Here is a 24,713-nt window from a genome sequence, read left to right on the forward strand (position 1 = left end):
GATCCCTGTCTTTTTTGTACTGGGGAGCCCAGAACTGGACACAATATTCCAGATGAGGCCTCACCAGGGCAGAGTAGAGGGGGAGGATCACCTCCTTTGACCTGCTGGACACGCTCTTTTTAATGCACCCCAGTATGCCATTGGCTTTTTTGGCTACAAGGGCACACTGCTGGCTCATGGTCAATCTGTCGTCCACCAGGACGCCCAGGTCCCTCTCTGCAGAGCTCCTCTCCAGCAGCTCTTCCCCCAGCCTGTACTGGTGCATGCAATTATTTCTACCCAGGTGCAAGACTCTACACTTGCTTTTGTTAAACCTCATCCGGTTTCTTACTGCCCATCTCTCCAGCCTGTCCAGGTCTCGCTGAATGGCATCACAGCCTTCAGGTGTATCAGCCAATCCTCCCAACTTCGTGTCATTAGCAAACTTGCTGAGGGTGGTCACTATCCCCTCATCAAGGTCGTTGATGAAGATGTTGAACAAGACCGGACCCAGCACAGACCCCTGGGGGACGCCGCTAGTTACAGGCCTCAAGCCAGACACCGCACCGCCAACGACAACCCTCTGCACTCTGCCAGTCAGCCAATTCTCAACCCACTTCACTGTCCGCTCATCTATCCCATACTTCCTCAGCTTTGTTATAAGGATGTCATGGGGGACAGTATCAAAAGCCTTACTGAAATCAAGGTAGACTACATCTACCGCCCCGCCCCCTGTCCACCCAGCTAGTGACATCTTCATAAAAGGCCACCAGGTTGGTCGAGCATGACCTCCCCTTGGTGAACCCATGCTGAGGACTGCTGATAACCTCCTTATCACCCAGTTGTCTGGAGATGGCATCCAGAACAAGCTGTTCCATCACCTTCCCTAGGACAGAGGTGAGGCTGACCGGCCTATAATTACCCGGGTCTTCCTTCTTGCCCTTTTTGAAGACTGGACTGACACTGGCCGTCCTCCAGTCTTCAGGCACCTCCCCAGTTCTCCAAGACCTCTGATAGATTACAGAGAGCGGCTCAGCAACGACCTCCGCCAGCTCTCTCAGCACCCGCGGATGCACCCCATCAGCTCCCATGGATTTATGGACCTTAATGTTTCCTAGGCACTCACAGACCACCTCTTCCCCGACTAAAGGGAAATCTCCCATTCCCCGGACTCTCTCATCAACCTCCAGGGTCTGGGATTGCTGAGGGAGAGTCCTTTCACTAAAGACAGAAGCAGATGATCCTGTGGGGTAAAAGCCCACAAAAGGCAAACCACAATTAGTACCGAGACCCTGTTGCTTTTGTTGTAGAAAATACAGCGGTTTAAATGTGATAATGATCCAGATTAGAGAAACAATAGGGTTGTGTTACCTCCGCTTTAACATGTTAACTTTACAAAATTTGTTTTTGAACCATTGCTCCCCCTCCTCGTGTGTGTAGGAACATAAGGGAAAGAGATACCTAAGAAAATCTCTTAGGATGTATATTGGCATATCAGAGGGATATTGCTGGGGAACCGGGAGGGACTCTAAGCAAGAACACCCTCATCTAATAATGTAATCATTGGTGGCTAGTATATAAGTTGGAGGACGGGTTAAAATGATCCCAAAACCAGGAAAAAGGATAGGGAAACAATGTTTAAATATTGTGTTAGATATGGCCTAGAGATCCACTACAGGGAAAATCAATATTTGGCCAAAATATGGATCTGATGAAGGTTGGGTTTGTCAGATCTCGAATTTATATGTAAAGAACAAAACCCCTTTTCAAAGGAGGAATCAGAATATGCTGCCTGTTGGATACAAGAAATCAGCCTGTTATTAGTAAAAAGAAAAAGGCCCGGACCAGGAAGGAGAGGAATTAGAAAAAGGAACTAATCAATGGGACCCTCCTGAGAATCTCCCCCCCATATAACCCCAATGTAGCACAAAGGGAGACAGGCACTGCCCCAGTAAGAGGAAATGGTAAAGCACACAGGGACATTTCACAGAAAAGAGGGGCATGCTGGGCTCAGGAGAGAATTAAAACAATGTAAAAGGGACATAAAAATTTCTCCTTTCCCAGACACTAGCTGTACCAGCACCTCAGTGTACCCCTTATGGGAGGTCCCATTGGGACAAGGACAAATATGCTATGTAAACTCCCCACTCACTAGTGGAGAAATTAGAAATTTTAAGAAGGAAATGAAATCTTTAATTGAAGATTCTATAAGAGTAGCAGAACAATTAGATCAATTTCTGGGGCTTTCAAAACTTTGGTCCCATCAGGACCCCCTGGTAAATATAAAAGTGGGACCTGAGGGGGAAGAAGTTGTGGTTTTAGTTGATACTGGGACAGCTCGTTCATCACTGGCCCGTAAGGTGTCAGGACTCAAGAAATGAGGCCTTAAAGATAACAGGGGTAGAGAGAACCGGGATGACAGTACCACTTTTTGAGAATACTGTATTAAAACTAGGGGATAAAGATGAAATTGGGAATCAAGAAAAACATGAAATAAGGCCATAAAGATAAGGGTGGAACAGCCCAAGGAACTGAATGATATGGATTGCTAAGGGAAAGTTATATGGTATTAAGGGTGTTTGTGGAAACTGAAAAATTGTACTGTTTGATCTGTGGGTTTTGAAGGGAATGGGACAAACTGCTTTGATGGTATAAGAAAGTGTAATTGCTATTGGTATACAGAAAGTATAATTGAGGGTGTGTCAAAGTGTAACTGAAGGTACAAATAGTGAAATCGTGTACAAAGGAAAAAGGGTTAAAGAGAAAGTGAGTTTATGTGTGCTGGTATGAGAGCAACCCCCTGTATTGTTTCCCCCCCACCCCCTCGCAAGAACTCTTGGAGTGAGAGAGAGCCGGGTACAGAGACTGTTGCTGTAAGCAGCAAAGGGGGGAGGTGGGGAGGAGGGGGCGATGGAAGTGAGAATAGCCTTCATGTGCAGAGATGTAGGAAACCTGAAATCCCAGTGTTAGCACTGGACACCTGGAGAGAAGGAGGTGAAACTGAAATAGGATGTTAGTAGTTTTTGTAATGATGAGAGTTTGGAAAGTGAGAAAGTTTGGGACAGACACAGGCTGGAGGAGTAAGGACTGGCAAGGTATAACAGGGATGTCAGGACTGAAAAGAGGTGAACGATATGAAAACAAAACAAAACTGACTGACAAACAGATAGTAAGGGAATTGGTGATAATAACAGCTGTTACTGTTGTGGTGCCAGAATAGGGCCGTAGGACCCAGAGATCCCCTCAGGGAGAGGTGGGGGGAGTGGGGGCTTGAAGTGCCCAGGGAGGGCTCCGCCCCACTGAAAGGAAAGCAGTGTGCAAACTGCAACAGGAAATTGCATCTAGGGAAGCAGGATAAAGAGATTTATTTTCTGGTGGATATGGGTGCTTCTTACTACTCATAGATGGTTTTGTAACAGTAATAGAAGCTACTGCCCAACAAGAAAAGGTTTACGGTTTTTTTTGGATTAATTAAATATAAACTAAGTAGGAATACAGAAATTCTTGTACCTGCCAGGTTGCTCTGGCAAGAAATTTAATAAAACTGGAGCTAAGGGTCCAACAATATTGACTGTTTAAAAACTGTAAGTCTGACATTAGCACAAATGGGGAAAAACAATGTTGTACCCCAGGAGTCACAGCAATATCAAACATGATGCACTTAGGGGTGTGGGCATCAGGGCCAAACATGAAGCCCTGAATAGAAGTTAAAAGCAAGAGATTGCCCAGTCAGGGTAAAGTGGTACCCTATACGGATACAGAACTGTAGAAGGATAGAAGACTTTCTGGAGTTTGGACTCCAATTTTGCAAAAATTTTTGATAGCAAGTGCTGTAGTTTGGTACAACACTTGAAGGCAAGTAATAGAATTGTTGAATGCATACACTCAGTGGTGGCAAATCCATGCACTTTATTAACCCAGTTAAGGAATGAATAGGTGGAGTTTACCTTCTGGATTTGAAGGATGTTTCTTCTGCCTGCTTTCTGTATCACGGCTTTACAAGTCGGTGTGCAGGTTTGGAGGAGCTATCCCCCTTGCACCCGGCGCTGCGCAACGCTGGAATAAACATACCTGCTTTACAACCCATCTCTGGATTATAGAGTTTGATTCCGCAAGTCAGCTAAACATTTGTGGTTGGTTTTTCTTTTCCCTAAACAAAGCAACCTGTTTTCTGCACTTGCTGTGCCTTACGAAAATGCACAGAAATTAGGCAAGCCTGAGACTCACCAAACACCACATGTGACATTTTGTAAAAGGTCAGTTTTGCAGCAGAGAACCACATATAATTATACCAAGTGTGCAACTACTTTTCCCATGCAGCAGCAGGCAGCAATGAGGCTGTTCTCATAATAAAAATACCATTTGAAAAGTAGTGTAATTAAGTGTATATCATGATGTACCAGTAGCAACGAGAGCTCTATTAACAGCTTCTGGAACAAGTAGATCACTCCCATCCCCTGCAATGACTTTGCCTCCAATATCGCATGGCTGATAAATTGCAGTCTTCTGGATATGAAATATTTGCAAGTAATTTGCAAACTGCAGCTAATCAGAACCGTCTTCCATATTGTCACCAACCACTTCAGGCAGCACTGTTCCATTTTGACATCTGGCTATGAGGCATTCATGCACGGCATTCACATACATAGGTCAATAAATAGGAGGGAGGGTGATTTCAAGTACTTATGCTTCCATCAGTTCCTTCTGTGTACCTGTGCAGTAGCTGCCCATCTCACCTGGTAGGTACGAATGCTGTTTTCTACTCCAGGTCAATAAAAGCCTCCATGTTGACATCCACATGCAGATTTGTCCAGTTAACACCATGGAGAAAAGCTTCTAAAAGTCAGTTCAAGTTTTTAATGAGATTGCTGAGCATAAAACCACATGATTTTTCACAGATTGTTTTCTGCAAACCTGGATCTCACAAGCCTACAAGCAAGGAGAAAGCTTATCGGCACAGCAACAAATAGTACGATTGTGGGTTTTTTTAAATACAATCAGTATATTGTTCTATCACCAGCTGCTTTTAAGGCAATTCACTCCCATCAAACTCTCAAATATTCACCCAAGTCGGCTTTCATCCATGTTTTTACCTCCTGAGCAATTGAATCTATAGGAACTATTGGACTTGGAGACAACACAAGGACATACTGCCAGCTGAGAACCTTTCAGCTAATTCATCCAACAGCATCTAAAGGTTCGAAGCTCACTGAGGGGGAGAACAGTATTTGGGATATTAGAATTCCCCCCAAATGTATTGGGTTTATTTTTCTAAGATTATTAATTTAAAGCTGAATTTGCACAAGTGAGGGAAAGCACCTTTCTTCCACACTGAGGAATTGGCACCATCTTCTCTCCAAAGAAAATTCTTTAAAAAGGCCCAAAAATTAAGTATACATAAATATTAATGTGTATTCATGCTCTTCTCTCTGCCAGAGTTCTGCTAAGTACACCAGTCACGTGAAAAAAGCAAGCCAGGCCATCCTGAACAAGTACAGTTATTACTGCACAATGGGTAAATAGCAATCAGTCCCAGAGATACTGTTCCTATACAGGGGAGTCAAGACAAAAATAAATAAACCCTTAACCACAATAAAATCCAAACCCAGTTTAAGAAAGCTTGTATTTATTTCAGCCTCAATGGAGTCAGTTTGAAACTGTCAGAGAGACACTGTACACCTATATACAAATTTAAGAACACAACGGAGTAACTGTTACTGTTTATTAACAACCAGTTTTAATAATACGATAAAAGTATGTCCTGAGAAAGGGGAACAAACATGCTTCTTCAAGGTTTTTTAGCTGTTCTGGATCTCAGCCGTCGCTTGATGATCAGATGATCACTTTCCTTCTTTTGTTCCTCAGATTCCTGAAGAAAACATTTCAAAAGTTACTCATCTTTTCGCACAAGACTGACAAGCTCTTCTTGACCCACGCAAACATATTTCTTCCCCTAAATGGATTTCAGAATGGAATTTGCTTATTATATTTTATTCAGAAAACTATGGGATACCGAGATCATTTTAATGCAGCTTAATCACAAGGAACAAATATGGAGAATGTACAAAATCCTGTTTATCTTAAAAAAGCACACACATCTGAGGAAAGCCTGAAGGCAGCTTTCATTTTGAAATACTTGTTTTCAAAAGAGTATTATAATACTTGGTTTGTGAAACATGAAGCGTTCAGAAAACATTTTTAGCCTCAATCCCTGTAGCTATAACTTGCCCAGAATTTCAGTTCTCGGTTCAGTTCCATGTTCTCAGAACTACAGTGAGAGAAGAAATTGTCTCATCTTCTTCATCCTCTAACAAAAAAAATATAACATTTTGGTTTCTGCCCCTATCATTCGTCAAATCATCAAAAAATTCAGAGGGATATTACAGTATGGGCAAATGATCACTATGCTGAACAGAAAAAGGACTCTAATATAATTAAAAGATGCAGTTCCAACAGAGCAAGAATGTTCTTAGCACAATAGCTGCCGACAGAGTCATGAAACTGGCACATCAGATCCTTTGCAAGTTGGCTTAGACAGGAGATCATAGTTTAAGCATACCTAAAAAGCTGTCTAAGTTGTGCTCTAGAAAAGCGTGTAGTAGAATAATCCCACTTCGACACACTGAAATTATCTATGATTCCAAATTAGAAGACATCTCCGTGATTGCTACATCACCTACTTAGTAAACTGTAAGCCAGCCAAACACAGAGATCTTTGAGGACAAAATAAAACAGAACAGCAGGAAGACCAACAAGAATGACTTGGTAGAATAAAGAAATACCTCAGTACTTTCAACCTCCCCCTGCAAATAGATGAAACCTCCAGTCTGTTTGGACTCCTTAGTAGTTTATTTTAAGCCAAGACTACAGTATAATCGCTTACCGAAGAAGCAGGTATATCTAGAGGGCCAGAAACGACAGTGGAATACAGCTTCCTTTTGCATCGTTTTGGCTTGGTCTCTCCTTCTTCGAGACTTTCAGGTTCGTTTGATTTAGGAGAACTTACTGCTGACATCAGCTTCTTGGCTAGAAGAAATTTGTTTTGATACATAAACCAATCAACTTACTGGTTTTGTGAGTCTTTAAATCACTGAATGCAAAAAAAGCTTCGTAACAAACTTGATTTATAAATGACACGTAAAATTTAAGTGAAAATACTCAGAAATTGTATTTGTTCATCGAGGCTCTTTATTGCTTCTATAGCTGAAACAGTTTATAGCTTCAGGTACGGCAGCTTAAAGCACGCATTAAAATGGAGTATGAAAGACAATCATGGCTCAGAAGTCGCTGGAAGTCAGAAACTTCAGCAGGAGTTAAACAACAGGCCTAACTTTCGTGCTGACAGAAGCACAAGACAGAACCAACTTTCTCTGTATACTTGTAGGTTTTCACAAATGTAATAATGAATCTCTGAAGAGACGAATAAATGCATTTACTTCATAAATCAAAGGACAACTTAACATGGCAGACAAGTTCTCTAAGAACACATACATTAATAGCCTACAGCAGAAACAAGCCATTCTACAATGTCTAGAAAGCATGGAATAAAACTTATTCTACACCAACCTTTAGAGTGTATAATAGGAGAGCTTTGAATAAAATCTCCAACTTTTTGCAGTGTTTCATCCTTCTTTTTAGTCAGTCTTGAAGCATGTACTCGCTTTCTCAGGAAGTAGTCTTTTCCGGATTTCTGTTCAACAGAGATGTGAACATGTGAAACAAGAGCATTGTTTAAACTTCATTTTAGTTCAACGTTATTTTAAGTTGACATTTTGAGCTTTACTACTGACACCTCTGTTCATTATGCTGATGATACCACAACGGCAAGTAATGTAGACAATTTTATACCCTTTAGGGAGTTGTCAAAATCTCAGCTATTTCAAGGCATACGTTTCTTAAAGTTTCTTAATAAGGCAGTAGTTTCTTTAAAAGTAGCTCCCAAGCTGTGGAGTTGTTTCTTACATAAGCTGTTCTAATTACATAAAATAAACAAACATACAAAACAGAAGACAACAGATGGGAAAAATCTACTACTCATACTCTGACCATGCCAAGGATACTGCTATCACATGTGAACATCTGTTTTTAATAACTGCCATGCATATTAATGATATGAACCTTAGTTTAATACAAGGGCTTCACTTACAAAAGCACACGATAATACACTAAAGCTTCTCTTCCCAACTATTCAGTGTGCAATATCCTTCCCTCCAAATCATTACACAGTACAGCCATTACACGCTCTGGGGACAGACTGACTTGCCCTTTGGTTAGCTTATGGAATTTAATAGGAAGAGCTCATAAGCATGTAAGATTCCCATTCAGGTATACACATAAGGATAAGACACTGCTTCTTTCGTGTGACCACACAATTACAGGAAGTCCCAAGCTAGCTTCAAAACTAGAACAAAAACGAACCATTTTCTCGTCACTTGCAGAGGGTGAATTAAAAGCCATGACAGATTTTGTATTTTTCGTGTTCTCCCTTTTCACAAAATCCTGGGAAAATAAGACAAGTTTCAGCCATGATTCTTTTGGAAAGAACAATTGATGTCACAAAAGTGAACACTTTAAACACCTTTGCTAATAGTAGGGAAGTATTTGCTAGTGGTAACTATTCCACTGTAAATCAAATAATAAATAAGCATTCAATTATAAAAACAGGACAATAAGATATCAGTATTAGACATCTCTTGATGTCTAAAAAGCTGATTTATGTCTACAGGTTTCAAAGAAAATACACAATGAAGTTAAGAGAAATTCCCTTCTCTTAAACCATTATCACTGAGCTTGGCTATTAGTTTTGTTCATTAAAGCAGTTCATTAATTAAATTCTTCAACTACTTTACTGAGGTAGAAATAGCATTTTTTAATGCTTGTTTTTAATGCTTTTTTTAATTGTAGAAAGACAAAAAGTAGTCAGAGCCACTTTATCAGGCTCTGCTAAGAATCTGAATGGAGTATCACCACCCACTGTATTTCCAAGAATTAAGTTGGTTAATAAATACTTTGTTTTAAAAATATATGTAACTGCTATTTTATGAAAGTTAGCAATTAAAACTTATATAGGAATGATTAACATCATCTGCTAACAAAACAATATCCAGAAATCCCGCAGAGGAAGAAAATAAGTTCAATTTGCTGTGCCCGTTTCAGTGGCTCCATGGATTTTTTCCAAGTAACTTATCTAATCATGAGCCACTTCATAAGCATTAACATGAGGAGAGTTTTCAACAGCACCTGACAAAAATTCATCACACAATTGTTTCAACAGCTTTTATTCCTATCAAAGGCTATAAAAACAGGTGATCTGATCACCTTGAAAGGGATAAATAAATTAAAACTTGGGAATTGTTTAGAGAACATGAGATCTTTTCCTACTCATTCCTTATCAAAAGCAATACAATCACAACATTTTCAGATCTGAAGTTTCATACTAACCTCAGATTCATTTAATGAAGTGAGGCTCCTAGTACATCGACGTGACAAATAATTGTCTTCAGCTTTGCATCTTAATGGAATACTTTCTCCAGTTTTAGTTTTGCTTTGTTGTTTCCTAGGCTGTAAATATTTAAAAGGAGTAAAGATTAGGCTATGCATTAGACCTCCAAAATATCTCGAGTTTTCTAAAGTTACAGTGTAAAACCTCAAGCTCAGACGCCACATGAACACGTAAGCTGAAACACAGCACAAGTGTGGGAAGGTAGTAACATCTATTCATTGTGTGATCTTCAGATACACCCTACTGGGTCTCACTAACAGTCTCAGGCAGTATTCTGCCTCCAAAAGAGAGAAAGCGAGACATTATTTAGGGACAAAATCTGTAACGCTGGTTGTTTTGTCATCCATTCCCCCCATACTCTGCACGCTCACAGCTGCTATGTTAGAACCAAAGGCTAAACCTCTGCCTAATCTTCAGCATCCACATACGAATACATGGAAATCTGCATGGAAAAGTTCCATAATGTACACAGAGAGATGGTGTTCTAGTAAATAAAATATTTTTGAGAAGATGAGAGCTCATGTTTGAGTGGAAGAAAAAAAGAACCAACAAGTACTCATCACTGAATATGTAGTAAGTTGTAATACAATATATTTTGATTCTTCTATTTTACTTATGTGCTTCAGCCTTCATCTCCCTTAAGATATAATAACCTGAGCTTTTATTTGTTCCCAAATCCTCGGTACTGTGAGAAAGTCGGCAGTTGTAGGGGAAGTTTTGCTATGAGAACATCTTTCTTCTCAGAGAAAGTGAATCCAAACATTCTCAAAACAGCACAACTCATTTAGTCTTCTGTTTAGCTTCTGAAATTCTATGCTACGGCTTAGATTGGCTATCCTGATTTAAAGCTGGATGTTGAAATAAGAAATGCAACTTCCAGAGATCATCCCCCCTCTGCTTTTTGATGCTTCCCTTAATCTCTCTCCACGTCCCCTTCTGTCTTTTCATGCCATTGTAGATACTACCTCAGAGAAAGCAAAGAAAGTAAGAAACCTGAGACAGAACTACTGTCTGAGTATTGAGCCTAGCTTGGGTTCCGGAAATGCTGTGAATTATCAGAAAAAGCTACAGATGTCCAGTCTGATTGTAGGATCATAAGCACCAAACTGACATCTGCTTATCTGAACTACTGAAAAATTTGAAATTTTAGTAATTAACAGAAATTCTGTTTCTGAAGAACAAAAATAAAAGCTGGTGCTTTTTTTGGTTAGTTGCACATGATGTCAATACGACAGTGTTCAAGAACAGAACCACACCCAGAATACAAAGATCAGGTACAGGAGTCTTACAGAATTTATGGGTAGCTAATCAGGTAGGAGGAAAGGAGAGCTGACCTTGCTTGAATCCTTTAAGGCAGATTGTCTCAGTTCTGCTATTTCTGTCTCTTTTTGTATGACATTAGAAGCCAAAGTTTTGAGCTATTTTTCCAAAGCTTCAACTAACTGATCTCTCTCCTCACGCCACTTTTGAAGATTACGGTCCTTTTCCTCCAGCTGGGCAACAAGTCTTTCCTAAAAGAAGAACAGATGAACAGTGAACATCACCTACTACACACTGAACTGTTCTAACACTTCGGTAGTTAGCACCGTTTTACAGTCTTAGTAAATGTATGATCTATGATATATGTTGTCGGTCCTCAGCAAATTGTTTCATTTCTTTGTTGCGAAGATTCTCAGCTTCTTTTATCTGATTTAGGAGCTCTTCTTTCTCCTCCAGCCACTTTTTTCTATCAGTTTGATACTTAGTCTCACTTTCCTATTTCAAAGAAACCAAAAATGAAATAGTGAGTCATTAAGGAATAAAAGTCTTAAAAGCCAGGTCATCATTAAATACACTTGTTTCTGCAAGATAAAATAGACTTGTTTCTGCAAGATAACAGAAACATTAGCAGTTTTTATTACAGAATATTCCCAAAGGCAGGTATTGGATAATCATTAGTTCTTTTCCATTAAAAAATAATCATTTCCAGTATTTCTTATTCAGACTGCAGAGCCTCCATAAAACATCTCTTTTTCTTTATAAATGTTCACACAAGCTTTACAGAACTTACACCAGAAGTCAGTATAAGAAAAACTCTTTTAACTTAAAAACTTCTAACACTTTACGCTGCCTTGCAGCAGTTGTAGAAAAACTTGCAGCTCCTTCAGGGTTGAAAGACAAAGAAAAGCAACACAGTTTACACTGTAGGAGTAGTCTCCTTTCCTATCAAACCTACTGGCAGACATTCTCATATATAGGACAGAGCACCTGAGAAACTGCTTGGAAAAAATAAAAGTCTTTTAACCAAGGAAAATTAGTAGACCCGCAGCCCAACAAAAAAGGCTTCTGGTGATAAAGTTAGATGATGATTTCGATAGCTTATATTAGTTGCCCAAGCAACTAACAGAAAACAGTTTTGACAAATACACTGTAAGTTACAATTTGCTTTGAGTTAGTATTCCTTTCTTGCAAACAACAGTTGTATAAGTATACTCTGCTTATAGCACATTGACGTGGTATAGAATGAAGCAATGAATGTTCAACTTTCCCTTCTTCTTGAAAAAGTGAATTGGCTCTGCGCATTAAAAAAAATATCATGAATAAGCTTACTCAAGGTGAAGGAGGAAAGAAGCTCAGAACCATTCCACTAACAGAGTGGATGTAACCTATTGTATACTCACTTAGAAAACTCCCACTGCCAGCCCATTACTTTTATTTAAAAAAACAAACAAACAACAATAACAAAAAATAACATCAGATGGGATAAGACAACTAACTGTTCAGAGGCCAGCAAAAGAAGCACTGCTCATGGCAGCATAATGTAGGGAAGGCTGCACTTCCTATACTATGGGGGCATCAGTGATGCCATTCTTAACGTACCACAAAAAAGCTGCACCTGGTCCCTATTGCATGTTGCATTGCAGGTGTTACAGGAAGTTTCTGTAATCAATATAACAGTTTACTTTATCAAGTTACAACTTTGAAGTTAAGTTACCTCCAGCTCTTTTTGCAGCTTTATTAATTCTGTACTGTTTTCATTCAAATTTGCCTCATCACTTTCGTTGTTCTTTTGCTGCCAGTCACCATTGCTCTGGTATTCCAGTTCACTGTATTTGTGTTTCCATGCAATCAGTTCTACTCAATACACAAAATGAGGTTAGATAGCATATCATTTCAAATATATATTTGAAATACCACACCAATGACTTTTTACTAAAGCAGCTTCGGTTTTATCTGCTACAGACATAAAGAAATAACAGAAGCCTTTAACTACAAGAGATTTGTTGTTTACTATGGAACGTTAATGCCTAAGTAACAGTCACATGAAAATGGAAGTGGCTATCACAATACGTCTAAACCCCTTTTGCATCCCTGCTCCCTATCCCTGCAAAGATTACCTGAAGCTAATTTTTGGTTCTCTTCTAACTGAGCTTGAAGCATTTCATCTTGTTCAAGCTGCACTTCCTCTTGTTCTTCTAATGCCATCCGCATAACTTCAATTGTTCTATCCCTTGCACACAGATCTGAAGGTTTGAAAATTTACAGATGAACTCCCTACTAGCTCCCATTATTCTCAAATCAAGATTCTCCCATGACCAAAAGCTCTTTTAAAAGAAATAGAGCATCTCCATTGAAATATTTACATACAAATACATGCAGACATGTTTTAAAATCGAAACACAGAAGACTCAAAGTCATTAGCAATGTGACAACGTTTACACGGATATTCCACACACACACACACACACACACAAATAATGGCTGACCGTCACATAATTGGTCATAGTCTTTGGAGATATCTTCCATCCTCTCAGTTTCCACCAGCTCCTATATTTCATGTTGAAAGAAAAGCATACACAGTAAAAACAAGCAGAATCTTTAAGACAGCCTAGAATTAATAAGCTTTTCATAAAGCATAAATAAGGACTCAAGCTGATAAAAAGAATTTATGGTAAGACATTTCAATTAACATATCATGATGTCACTCAACAAGATCAGGTTATATGCATGTATTACATATGTATTTACTATGCAGATTATTGTATTGAAAACAATCTGCCAGTGCTCTGTAGTGACTAATTATTTGAATATCTTTCATGGTCTACCACTAATTTCAGTTGGCCACTTTCATTTTGCTCCAATTTTTTTTTTTTTTTTTTGACCTTTTTCCTGTTGCTTGGAAAACCTGCATCATTAATTTAATAAAAATTAAGAGCAAGAAAAATACCTGTTTAAGTTGTTGGATAGTATAGTCTTTATAATCCAGCTCATCCTTAAACTGGTTATTAATCCTTTCAAGTTCTTCCATCTTGTTCCTGAGGGATTCCTCCACAGAACGCATCGTGGACACCTGTAATGTAAGCACAGCTCACGGTTAATTAAAAGACTTCTGTAATCCAACCTGGCCAAATACTTCTTTGTTAAATAAAGAGGAATTCACAAACAAGTGCTGAGTAGGAAAACGACAGCAAGTGCAAGGTTACCAAGGAAGACATGAATTCATTTTTAAGCTTCAATTTTCCACCCCAAGCACACCCAATAAACTTTCAGACTAAGTTCCTGCAAAATGGGTTTTAAGATATCTTCTTGTTTAATAATTAAATTTTAACTATTAACATCACTGAAGCTGAAATTGAAGAAAAAAAATATACATGCTTATATTAAAGAGCCTCTGGAAATTAGTCTATTTCTCTTCAAGTAAATAGCATTCTTCTTCCCAGTTATCAGTGTTTTTTCACAAGACTTAGGTTTTAGGCTTTGGAGTTACCACGGATACCAATGGCAAGTCACCAGTAACGTAGAGATAATAACAAGTCCCCTCCAGAGGCAGATTAGCTATTCTCTTCACAAACCTTATTCCAGACTACTAACCAACTTTACTTTCCTCTGTTCATTATCTATGTGAAACCATGTTTTAACTTCTGGTCCCCTCTAGAGCTTCAATGGCAACTTTACCTAAGATTTGCTGCTAGCCACACTAGTGTGAAATTTCCAGCTTCATAGTTAAAGTTTGACAAGTTTTAACAGTAGAAAGCCAAGCATAATCTTACAGAAAAAAATAGCTCAGTTGACTACAAACCTCGCTTTGTACTTCCTGAATTTGTTTCTCGGCATCAGAATGTTTGTCTTTTAGATCTGCATACTCTTCTTCTTTCCTCTGCAAATCTTTTTTCAAATTCAGTACAAGGGCAGAACTCTCAGAAAGAATATTTTCTAGCCTTATGTTAAAAATAAAGAGACAAAGAACATTACTGTTACACGTCTCATGGAAACAGCAATTACAGCTTAATCCATGCCCTGCCTGTTGGTTTCTATTTGTAAATAGACTCTTAAATCTATCTAGAACAGTGACAAGATTTAAACAATTACTTCTGAATTTCAGCTTGCTTCTCATAATCAGATGCTGAAGCAATAAATTATTCAGATGCTATTCTGAGGGATGTACAACAAAACCACCAGAAATCCCCATATTATTCTTCATTTCCTTGCACACTCCTGTTTTCCCTTGGAACTCAAGTAGCATACCAAAGCATCCTAAAGTAGTAGTTTGGCCATTGATAAGCATGCAGATACATTAAGTCGAAGAGATGTTCCCATTAACTATTTTAAACTCTAGTTCATTCTCAAAGGGCTCTAAGTTAACTCAGTGGTTACTTACGATTCTATACGTTGCACTTTCTCCATTTCACTCTTTTCCTTTTCCCGAAGAGAATGTTTCATCTGCTCCAAGCTGTTTTTCAGCTGCATAACTTCTTGAATCAGATTTGCTTCATTGCTACTTAACTCTTCAAACATTTTGTCTGCATTTGCAGACTTCTCCTGCAGAGTTGCTGTAACTGTCTCCAGATTAACAATAATAGATTCTTTTTCTTTAAGTAATTCATTGAGTTTTGACACATTGTCTTCCATTGTCTTGGAAGCCTCCAGGCGATATTCAAGCTCTCTTATTTTTACCTCACATTTGGCAACTTCCTCCTGAAATTGTGCAATCACTCTCTGATCTTCTGCAGTCTTTTCTTCAAACGCCTGAGTTTTCTTTTCTATTTGCTCATGTAACTGATTCACAAGATCATCTTCCTGACTAGTGTGAGTTGTAATCTCACATAGCTTCATTACAAGTTGACGATTATGATTTTCAGCATTATTCAGTCCCGCCTTTAGGTTTTCATTGTCTTGAAGCAGTGCTTTGATGTGCTGATGTTTTTGTGAGGAAACATCAACAATACTTCTGCATACTTCCCAAATCGTTTCAAGACTATAGTTAAAGGAGAGGTCCTGCACAAGATCTGAGATGGAAGAAGTCTGTGACTGAATGCATGCAGAACTAATTTGAGATGTCCCTGGCTCAGCTTTTTCAGAGTCTGAGGAATTCTTTACACTGACAAAGTCAGTACCGATGGCGTGAAACTCTAAGTGACATTTGTATAATTCATCTAATTTGGTCCACATTTCTTTTACTTGTGATGCTTTATCAATTATATATTCTTTGGCAACTTCTATGTTGTTAGTTAGTTGGGCATTTTTGTTTTCAAGTGTCATATTTATAGATTTCTGTTCATCCAGTTCAGAAGCAATTTCCCGATAGTCAGCTTGACCCTGCAGAATTTGTTCACGGAGGACATCAGCTGTTTCTTCAGAAAAAGAAAGCTGAATACGCAGGCTTGTTACCTGCTTACTGAAATCTTCTTTTTTATTTTTTTCTCTTCTGCATTGTTCTTCAAGCACAGTTAAATGATGTTCCAAGATTTCAGTTCTTTCCCTCAGTGCTAGTACTTCCTTTCGGTACGCGGAGCACTTTTGTTTCATGTGTTCAATTTTCTTTTGCTCTACAGTGTTCTTTTTCTTTCTCTCATTTACAACTACTGTAAAACAAACAAAAAAAAAAAAAAAAAGGGAAAAGGAATGTAGCTCAGATTGATTAAAATCATTATTACACAGCAGTTCACAACACCAAGTAGCAACTTCTAAGTGAAACACTGTCGTAATATGCAAGCCATACCCTCACATCACATAGTACTTGATACTAGTGAAGGAATTAAAGTCCTCTGAACACGTAATCAGGTGCCTCAGATTTCTATACAGAATTAACAGCAAAAGGTTTTCAGTCTGGAAGAACACTTTTACCATGGCACTACTCAAACCTTCCACTCCACACCAGTAGAAAATCTTATTAGATTTAAGAAACATGGGAATGAGATAGATAATTCACAGCTATATTCTTTCTATCTTCCGTGCTTCAGCAATCCCTATAAGGCAGCCAGGAATCACTCCATCTACATCTAAATGGTAGATAAACAGTTCTCTAAGAAATTTCATTCAAACTCACAGTCCTCTTACTTTCAAAAGAAAGATAAAACTCTGGAGAAGTTGATCACTTAAGTGTTGATATCTGTCTCTCTTATTCAGTTGATCTCTAAACAAAATATGAGGATTCCTACTTCTGTCCACACTTACTCTTTTGCATATAAAGTTCACTCATAAAGTTGTACAAATTTGCAGATTCAAGTTTCCATAAATATTCCATTAGCTTGGGGCTGTTTTTTTCTTTAACTGGTGAGCAATTAGCTAAAATCACATGCATTTTCTTTCTATCAAAAGCAACTTCTGCTGTATTTCATCACTGCTTTAGAATCCAGTTATGTCCATTCCATAATATGCATACTTTAAGTATTAGAAAAAATAAATATAAGTCAAGACTTACTAGGGATTGTGTCACCACAGCAATATATTCCATGGTGATTCTTGTACAGTCCTTTTATTACTACAACTACAGAAATGCAGAATTTTATAGCGCCCACGTTCAGCCTGCATTACATACAGATTCACATGTACTGCATGGAAACAGCCTCTTAACTCATCTAAGGAGTTTTATATACAGCCCTCAACTGATTTAAAAGTCATACTGAAGAAACAGCAGTGGCATATTCCACCCCAAACCAGGTTTTGGTTTTGATTGCTGCTCCCAGCAACACTAGTGAGGGGAATATGATTTATAAGTAATCTAAACACTTTATGCTGAAAACAACAAGCAAGCACTAAAGCAAGATAAATAAGACTAGGGAGAAGATGTGTAATGTTCAGTCTAGAAGCTCCTTACACAGGAAGTAGGGAAAAAGCATTATTACAGAGCATAGGAAACAAGACCTAAAAGCTCAGAGAATGGTGTAAATACCCTGAACGTGAAGCTGAGATAACCTAGCATCTCCTAAAACACTTTTGCTCGTGCTACTTATATAACTAATTCTACAAAAGAACCAGCACAACATGCCTGTGCTCATTGTTCTACTGTGTATATTTAACATAGCTAAAGAATATATATTAAGCGGTTTTTGAAATTGGACGCTATTAATACTCACAAATAGAAGAAAATTTTAACATGATTGAATACTCAGTACTTCTTAACAGAAAACTTCATGCTGACATTGTGACTATCAGCTACCCATTTTAATTCCTATGTGGAGCATTGCTGTCATTAATTTTTAAATTAGAGCTTTGGTCATATGATTAGAACAAACCCACTACTATTTGGAGTATGGAGGAGTCCACATCCCTCCCTCAGTCTCTGGTAAGATGCGTATATGTGATGCCATTCAGTGGTCACATTAGGATTCAATATTTATGCCAAATAAAGGCAGCAGGGACAAATCATCCAAGAACAGCATCTCATCCAAAGAAGGCCTTGACTTTCTCCCTTGCACATATTTTGCAAGAGGAATACAAGAAAGGAAGGGAATACAGCTAAGTTTTAGATTTTCCCTTCTATATTGTATATGCCTTTCGTAATTCTAGGAACACTGATGCTCAGCTGTGCCCAGATGTTAAATGCATCAGAGCTTATCCAAACCATTTTGCTCAAATATTGCCCATGAGCGAGCAATTAGCAGGTCGTCAACAATTTTGATAGTTGCTTCAGGAAAAACAAAACAAACAAACAAAAAAAAGCACTTGAGCAGCTGATGCTACTCAGAAGATCAGCAACAGCAGTTGAAACAATCCTAAAGAAACTGCTTTAAAACTATTACCAAATCTGCAAGTGCATCAACAGATGAGGAAAAAGCAGCAAAAAGGAAAAAAATAGTGCAAAAATCTTTTATTCTTAAGCATTCAAAAATGAACAGCATAGGACCTTCTGAAAAAGGGATATTTACATAACAGTTACTTCTATTTACAGTTTAACACAGTGGCTTTTCTCCTTATACCATAAGGTACGCGCTTCACAGCCTTTTGCTTCCTATCCGGAATAGGAAGCAATTTATTGTTTTGGAAGACACCCTGTTCAAGGATGGAAGAAACTGTACCTTTCTTTGGAGGTGGCTCTTCCACAGTAGGCTTATCTTCATCAGTACTGCGCTTTCTTCCCACTTCCAACTCAGTTTTCTCTTGTTTCAGTGCTTTAACTGAAAGCACTGAAAATTGGCTGCTTTCAGTTCCTTTATTAGTGTTCTCTTCTGCCGGTTCTGCTTTAATGGTAGTTAAATGGTAGGTAGTCTTTTCCTGTATTGATATAAGATCAGTTACATTGAAGCTTAACAAAAGGAGCACTTAAGTCTCAGTAATCTTCTGTAGGCAAATATTTACACAAAACCATACAGCTAAAATATTTACCCGGTGACTCTATAGACATCAGTTACAAATCTCAATAGCAGACAGAACAAGTAGACCTTCAGATAATGACAAGTGCAATACTCCGTAGAGTATACAAGGGAAAGCAAGAGCCTAGCAGGTTACAAAGTAAAAGACTTGCACACAATCAAGAGTTTACCAGTTTATCAAAGAATTTCCTGTTTCCAAGAAGTCAACAAAATTACAAACATGGTCAAAGAGCAAATGGTCAGCTCTCATACAAGTTCATCACATCACACTTCTGCTAAGCTGCTAAAATCACTTTCATCGTGACAGATATAATCCAACCTTAAAGCTTAGTCAGCTCTGTCACGCATATTTTAGATTGTGTCCTTAACCACAAGTGAAGCTTCCTTACTTACAAGATGACGATTGTTAAGCCATGCTGGCACTGCCAAGGACTGATTATTCATCTTTAGTAACTTATGAAAAGAAAAGCCTCAGAAGTGTTCAGGCCACACAATCTCACAGATAGAGTTGGAGCCTTGTTCTTGGAAGAAGTAATAGGTGAGGACATGACTACTCATCACAGTCAGCTTTAATACCATGGAAATACTAAGTTGCAGTGATGCAGACAGTCAAAGACTAAGAAGGGTCAAGTTGCTAAGCTTACAAGGTTAGAGATCTGAGTGACAGAATTAACTGTAAATGTTTTCAGAGCTACTTCAGGCTACCAAACATCAAAAAATGAACAAAAACCACCAGAAGTGGTATGCACACATACTTAATCAAGCTAGTCTTCACATATTCAGTAGCTCGCAGTACATTAGTCAGGATAAAGTTTTATGGACTGCATAGAACGTGGAGATATCCTGAGCATTCATAGCATTTTAAGCTACCACAAGTTGGTATTAAAACAATTTTACACAACATCTTCTTGATAAAGTTACCTCAGTTGCTTCTTTAAGTTGCTCAACAGACTCATCCAATTTAATCACCTGCATTTCAAAGTCTGTAACACACAGAAAAGGTTGTATTACATAAGTAGCCAATAGATAGTTTATTAAGTAATCAATTTTTCCAGATATTCTAATGCTTAGGTAGCTTTTGAACAGATTAATTAATTTGCATGTGGTCTTCACTTATTGGGAGTGATTCAAAAGTTTTCTATATTTCTTGGAACGAAAACATTGCATCAACAAGACATAAAGAAGAGTAGAGATTACAATATAAAAGAAAAAATCAAGATATAGACATTTAACCCCATACTTACGAAAGCGTAAAGCTGCTAGTTGCAGTTTAAAGGAGAGGGGGAAAAAAAGAAAAGAAATAACCAGAAACCGTGGAATTGCTGAACCTGAATATACACAAGGAACAAACTATCACTTATCTACAGGCTATGGTTCCAAAGGTAGAACATCTCCTCTAATTCCTACTCAAACTGGTTATTTCTCTTTTAGATTAATGAACTATTTCTGTCTTCTACCTTTCACATCGCATAACTCACCTTTGTTCTTCTGCATCAGCTCTTCTTCAGTTTTAAGTAGTTTGGTGTTTTTCTCTGTCAGCTCTTCTTTGGTCTCCATCAGTTCAAAGTTAGTTTTCTCCAGCTGCTTTTCAAACCAGCCAATATCTTCCTTCCGGTCCTCCAGGGATACAATGGAACTATGTGCTGCCTCAGCTTGCTCTTTAATATCCATGACATCATAATGCACAGAATCAAGAATGCCCTCAGGATCAACACAGGTGTCAGGCACTATGCTATGTTCTCCACCCTGAAACGTAATTTATAATCAGTTAAAACTGGTGAATAGCTGACTACATAATAGCTGTTATTTCTATACGAAATAAGAAAGTGAAGAAAGGGGAAGATAAGTGGCATTCTAGTAACAGCTAATATATTTTATAGTATTTGATGACCACACTCCCCTTTTTTTTTTTTTTTTTTTTTTTTTTAAATATTACCCCAGATTGATCTCCTTCAAATTTAACGTACAAGTTTGGACTCCCCTTTTCTTTGTATACAGCGTAAATTTTCATTTTATGTTGCAGAAACAAGGAAAATGCCCAAATTCCCAAAGCTTTCTGAAACTGTTCTTAAGGCTCAGCAACTATTCCTGCTAGATGAAGAATAGATGTATCTTGCTCATCATACAGCAACACAGCATGCACTTCTTTGTAAACAGCCTTGTGTTTCTATAAGATGTGCCCATAACATTTAAATAGTAAAAAGGAAAATATTTAAGAAAAAAAAAAGGAAAATATTTAAGAAAAAAAAAAAGAAATATACCAGGGTGTCATGGTTTAATAATTTTGTAATTTTGCTATCAGTATTCCACATCATAACGTCATATAAAGCATGAATAATTTTACTGCTCTCGAACACTTGCAGTATATTGTTGATATTGTCGTGTGGGGCCATACAGCAGCAGAGATTTTCAAGAAAAGAAAACAGATAATCCAAATTCTTTTGCAAGCTGGTTTTGCCATTAAGCGCAGCAAGGTGAAGGGGTCTGCCCAGGAAATCCAGTTCTTAGGTGTAAAATGGCAAGATGGGCATCGACACATCCCAGCAGATGTGATTGAAAAAATCACTGCTATGGCTCCTCCCACCAACAAGACAGAGACCCAATCTTTTCTGGGAGTAGTGGGCTTTTGGAGAATGCATGTCCCAAACTACAGCCACATAGTGAGCCCCCTCTATCAGGTAACACGGAAGAAGAATAATTTCTCATGGGGTCCTGAGCAGCAGCAGGCTTTTGAGCAGAGAAAACAAGAGATAGCCCGTGCCGTGGCCTTGGGGCAGTACGGACAGGACAGGATGTAAAGAACATCTCCACTGCTGCTGGAGAGAAAGGTCCCACCTGGAGTTTGTGGCAAAGAGCTTTAGGAGAAACCCAAGGCCAACCCCCGGGACTTTGGAGTCGAGCATATAAAGGGTCTGAGGAGTGCTACACTCCAACTGAGAAGGAGATCTTAGCCATGTACGAGGGGGTTTGGGCTGCTTCTGAAGTAGTTGGGACAGAGGTTCAGCTCCTTCTAGCACCTCGCTTGCCTGTGGCCCCCCTGTCACGGACACAGGTAGATTTTTGTTTAAACCGTGACAACTACCCAGAATGCAGCATAAGGGAATTTTTCCCTAGAACTCTGGAGGACTATTTGTAACTCAGAAAGGTCAGAGATAGAAAGTTCACACTGATTTCTGGGTCACCAGCCTCACCGTACATCAGCATTTTTGGTTTTTAAATGATACATAAAGTTCTCAATGGCACTGCTCTAGTCGGTAGTTCTTTCCCTTTCCGTGCAGCTTGCTCTGTGCATGGCTTGTGAACCGCTATTCAGGCCAGACAGCTGCAGCCCCAAAGACCTGCCATAAATGTACAGATTCTACCAGGATAATGTCTTGGTAGTGGAGAAACAGGATGCGCAGTCATATGGCTCTCACACATACCTTGTACAACCAGCTTGGCTCTGGACTGGGCATCACCAATGTCACAGGTGTACACGTCACTGTCACTTTTCTCCAGATTTTTTATGCACAGCTGCAGGTCTCATCCTTTCTGTGCCATCTCGTATTTCCTGCCAGGCCTGAGCTCAGCAATGCCTTTCCTCCATATGACGAAGGATGCGGCTTTCTCGCTCTGACATGTAAAAAGTGCACTTCCACTTTCTTCAATTTTCACATCTGAAAGTTCCTTGATAAAGTAATTAGGTTTTTCTGGAAGGAAAAAAAAAAGGATGAGGGTGTAGGACAAAGGGATTTGTTACCCCAACAAGTCCCAAGCATACAGAGGTGTCCTGAATCTCCTTTGCCCTCACTTCTAGAACATCACATAGAGATGCAAAGAGTCTAAGAAGACCACAGAGTCCACCCATTTACATAGGTTTGATAATTCCAGTAGATATCTGGAAAGTTCAATACCATTATACATGCGCTGGTAGGATCTCATCCGATAAACTGCATATAGTTTTGATTACACATATTCAATATAGACTAATTCAGATTGCCATCTTTTCTTGGCTCACTAACACCCAAGATCATAGAATCATAGAATGATCACAGAATCATAGAGTGGCCTGAGTAGGAAAGGACCTCAAAGATCATCTAGTTTCAAACCCCCTCCAAGGGGTCACCAACCACCAGACCAGGCTGCCCAGATCCACATCACACTGGAGAATCATTCAGTTTCCAGATTATTTTAAGGAAAAGATTTTAATCCATCATATTTTCTGAAAACTAAGAATTGATCCTGCTCAAGGAAACAGAAGAGAAAAACATCACCCACAGGCTGCAGATATTTACCTCGACTTCTCTACATGCCATCCCCAGTGTGCTTTTCAACTCACCTTGCACAGTGACCCTGGCTTTTGTTATGGAGTCCTCTGTCTCACAGGGGTACTCCCCACTGTCCTTGGCAGTAGAGTCATGGATGATCAGAATGGCCCCAGTTCCCTCCTGCTGCAAGTCGTACTTCTGGCTTTTTCTGATTGCTTTGCCATCCTTGTACCACCTGATGTTCAAATCCGGTTTTGACAGCTCACAGCTCAGGCTGATGTCCTGCCCTGCTGCTGCTGTCTTATCTGTTGTATTAGGCGAAATCGGACCCTCGGGATGTAACGTGATAGGCCCTCCCCTGCTGGGTCATGCATATGTAAAAAAGATAAGGATGAAACTGGATACCTATATAAGGGACCCTCACATTCCAATAAACGCCATTTTACCGCTCACCATAATGGTGTAACAAACAGCTGTGACTTGGTCGGGGCCGTCGATACACATTCACAAAGGGACTTGACTTTCCAGGTTACCAGATCGAGGTAACAAATGGTGCCCCGTGTGAGGCAAAGTCCTGGAGGTGAGTGTGCGACGGCTAAAACCGCGCTGACGGACGCGGTATCCACGGTTCGAGCCCGTGGAAGCACTCTCGGTGGGGTGCAAAGGGGAATGCAGCGCTGCGCCTATCCTACGGCCGATAGTTCGTAGAAGACCAGGAAGACTTCGGGTCTCTGGGTAAATGTATTCCGTCATTAGAGTAGTATTGCAACTTTGTAAAACCTACTATGGTAGGAAAGCTACGCCTTCTAAGAAGGACATTGCAGTCGTCATTAATTGTCTTGAAAAGGAGAGGGAGCTTTCCTCTCCTCGGGTGATTTTGGATCACAATAAGCGTGACTCTTTAACTTTTTCGCTCTGTGAGCGCGCAATGAATGAGCAAAAAGATGCTGAGCTCAAAACGTGGGGGTTGGTGCTTGGGGCGCTGAAAGCGTCTCGGAAAGAAGGGAAGATTGATGCTTGGCTTGGGGCTGCTTTGGGAATTGGGTCGGGAGGCTTTTTCTCTTGCAGATGTGAAGATTTGAAAGACAAAGACAAGGTGGCGCGAGCCATCCCGACCACACCCATCACTCCGGCTGAACAACGAGCAGATGGCCCCGTCCAGCAGCATTCCACACATTCCACATCCTTATCTCTTGACCCGCAGAAGCCTTCCTCTGAGGCCCCATATCGGTATCCAAAGCAACCGGTATCTTCTGCACTCCTTCGCCCATCCTTCGGGGTGGGGAAGGGGAGTGAGCAGGGGCGGGAGGATGGGTCCTTTCCTCGAGATGGGATGGGTTGTGGGTGTGTTTCCGCCCCGTGGGGCGGGGTGGATAGGACTAACCAAGATGGAAGCCAATCCTCATCAGCGGG

The 24,713-nt window shown here is 39.5% G+C and overlaps 1 protein-coding gene across 2 annotated transcripts; it reads right to left on the reverse strand.

The window, feature by feature from the left end:
* Positions 1–5,588: 5,588 nt before the first annotated feature.
* On the reverse strand, positions 5,589–16,325 carry LOC146752947 (kinesin-like protein KIF20B). 2 transcript variants are annotated; one of them, XM_085531136.1, is made up of 12 exons: positions 15,120–16,325; positions 14,541–14,679; positions 13,689–13,811; positions 13,228–13,288; positions 12,859–12,984; positions 12,456–12,595; positions 10,816–11,236; positions 9,421–9,540; positions 8,398–8,478; positions 7,546–7,669; positions 6,863–7,005; positions 5,589–5,848 (listed from the first exon to the last, which is right to left on the reverse strand). In XM_085531136.1, the coding sequence occupies exons 1-7, from the start codon at positions 16,265–16,267 to the stop codon at positions 11,096–11,098; spliced, it is 1,878 nt and encodes a 625-aa protein (XP_085387262.1). In that variant the 5' UTR covers positions 16,268–16,325; the 3' UTR covers positions 5,589–5,848; positions 6,863–7,005; positions 7,546–7,669; positions 8,398–8,478; positions 9,421–9,540; positions 10,816–11,095. The 2 variants fall into 2 exon arrangements, with proteins under 2 accessions (XP_085387262.1, XP_085387263.1); XM_085531137.1 differs by lacking the exon at positions 12,859–12,984.
* Between the last annotated feature and the right edge of the window lie 8,388 nt (positions 16,326–24,713).

The sequence above is a fragment of the Coturnix japonica genome, unplaced genomic scaffold (genome assembly GCF_054131305.1).
Source record: "Coturnix japonica strain WE unplaced genomic scaffold, WE-NBRP24 Scf040, whole genome shotgun sequence".
Classification (NCBI taxonomy): Eukaryota; Metazoa; Chordata; class Aves; order Galliformes; family Phasianidae; genus Coturnix; species Coturnix japonica.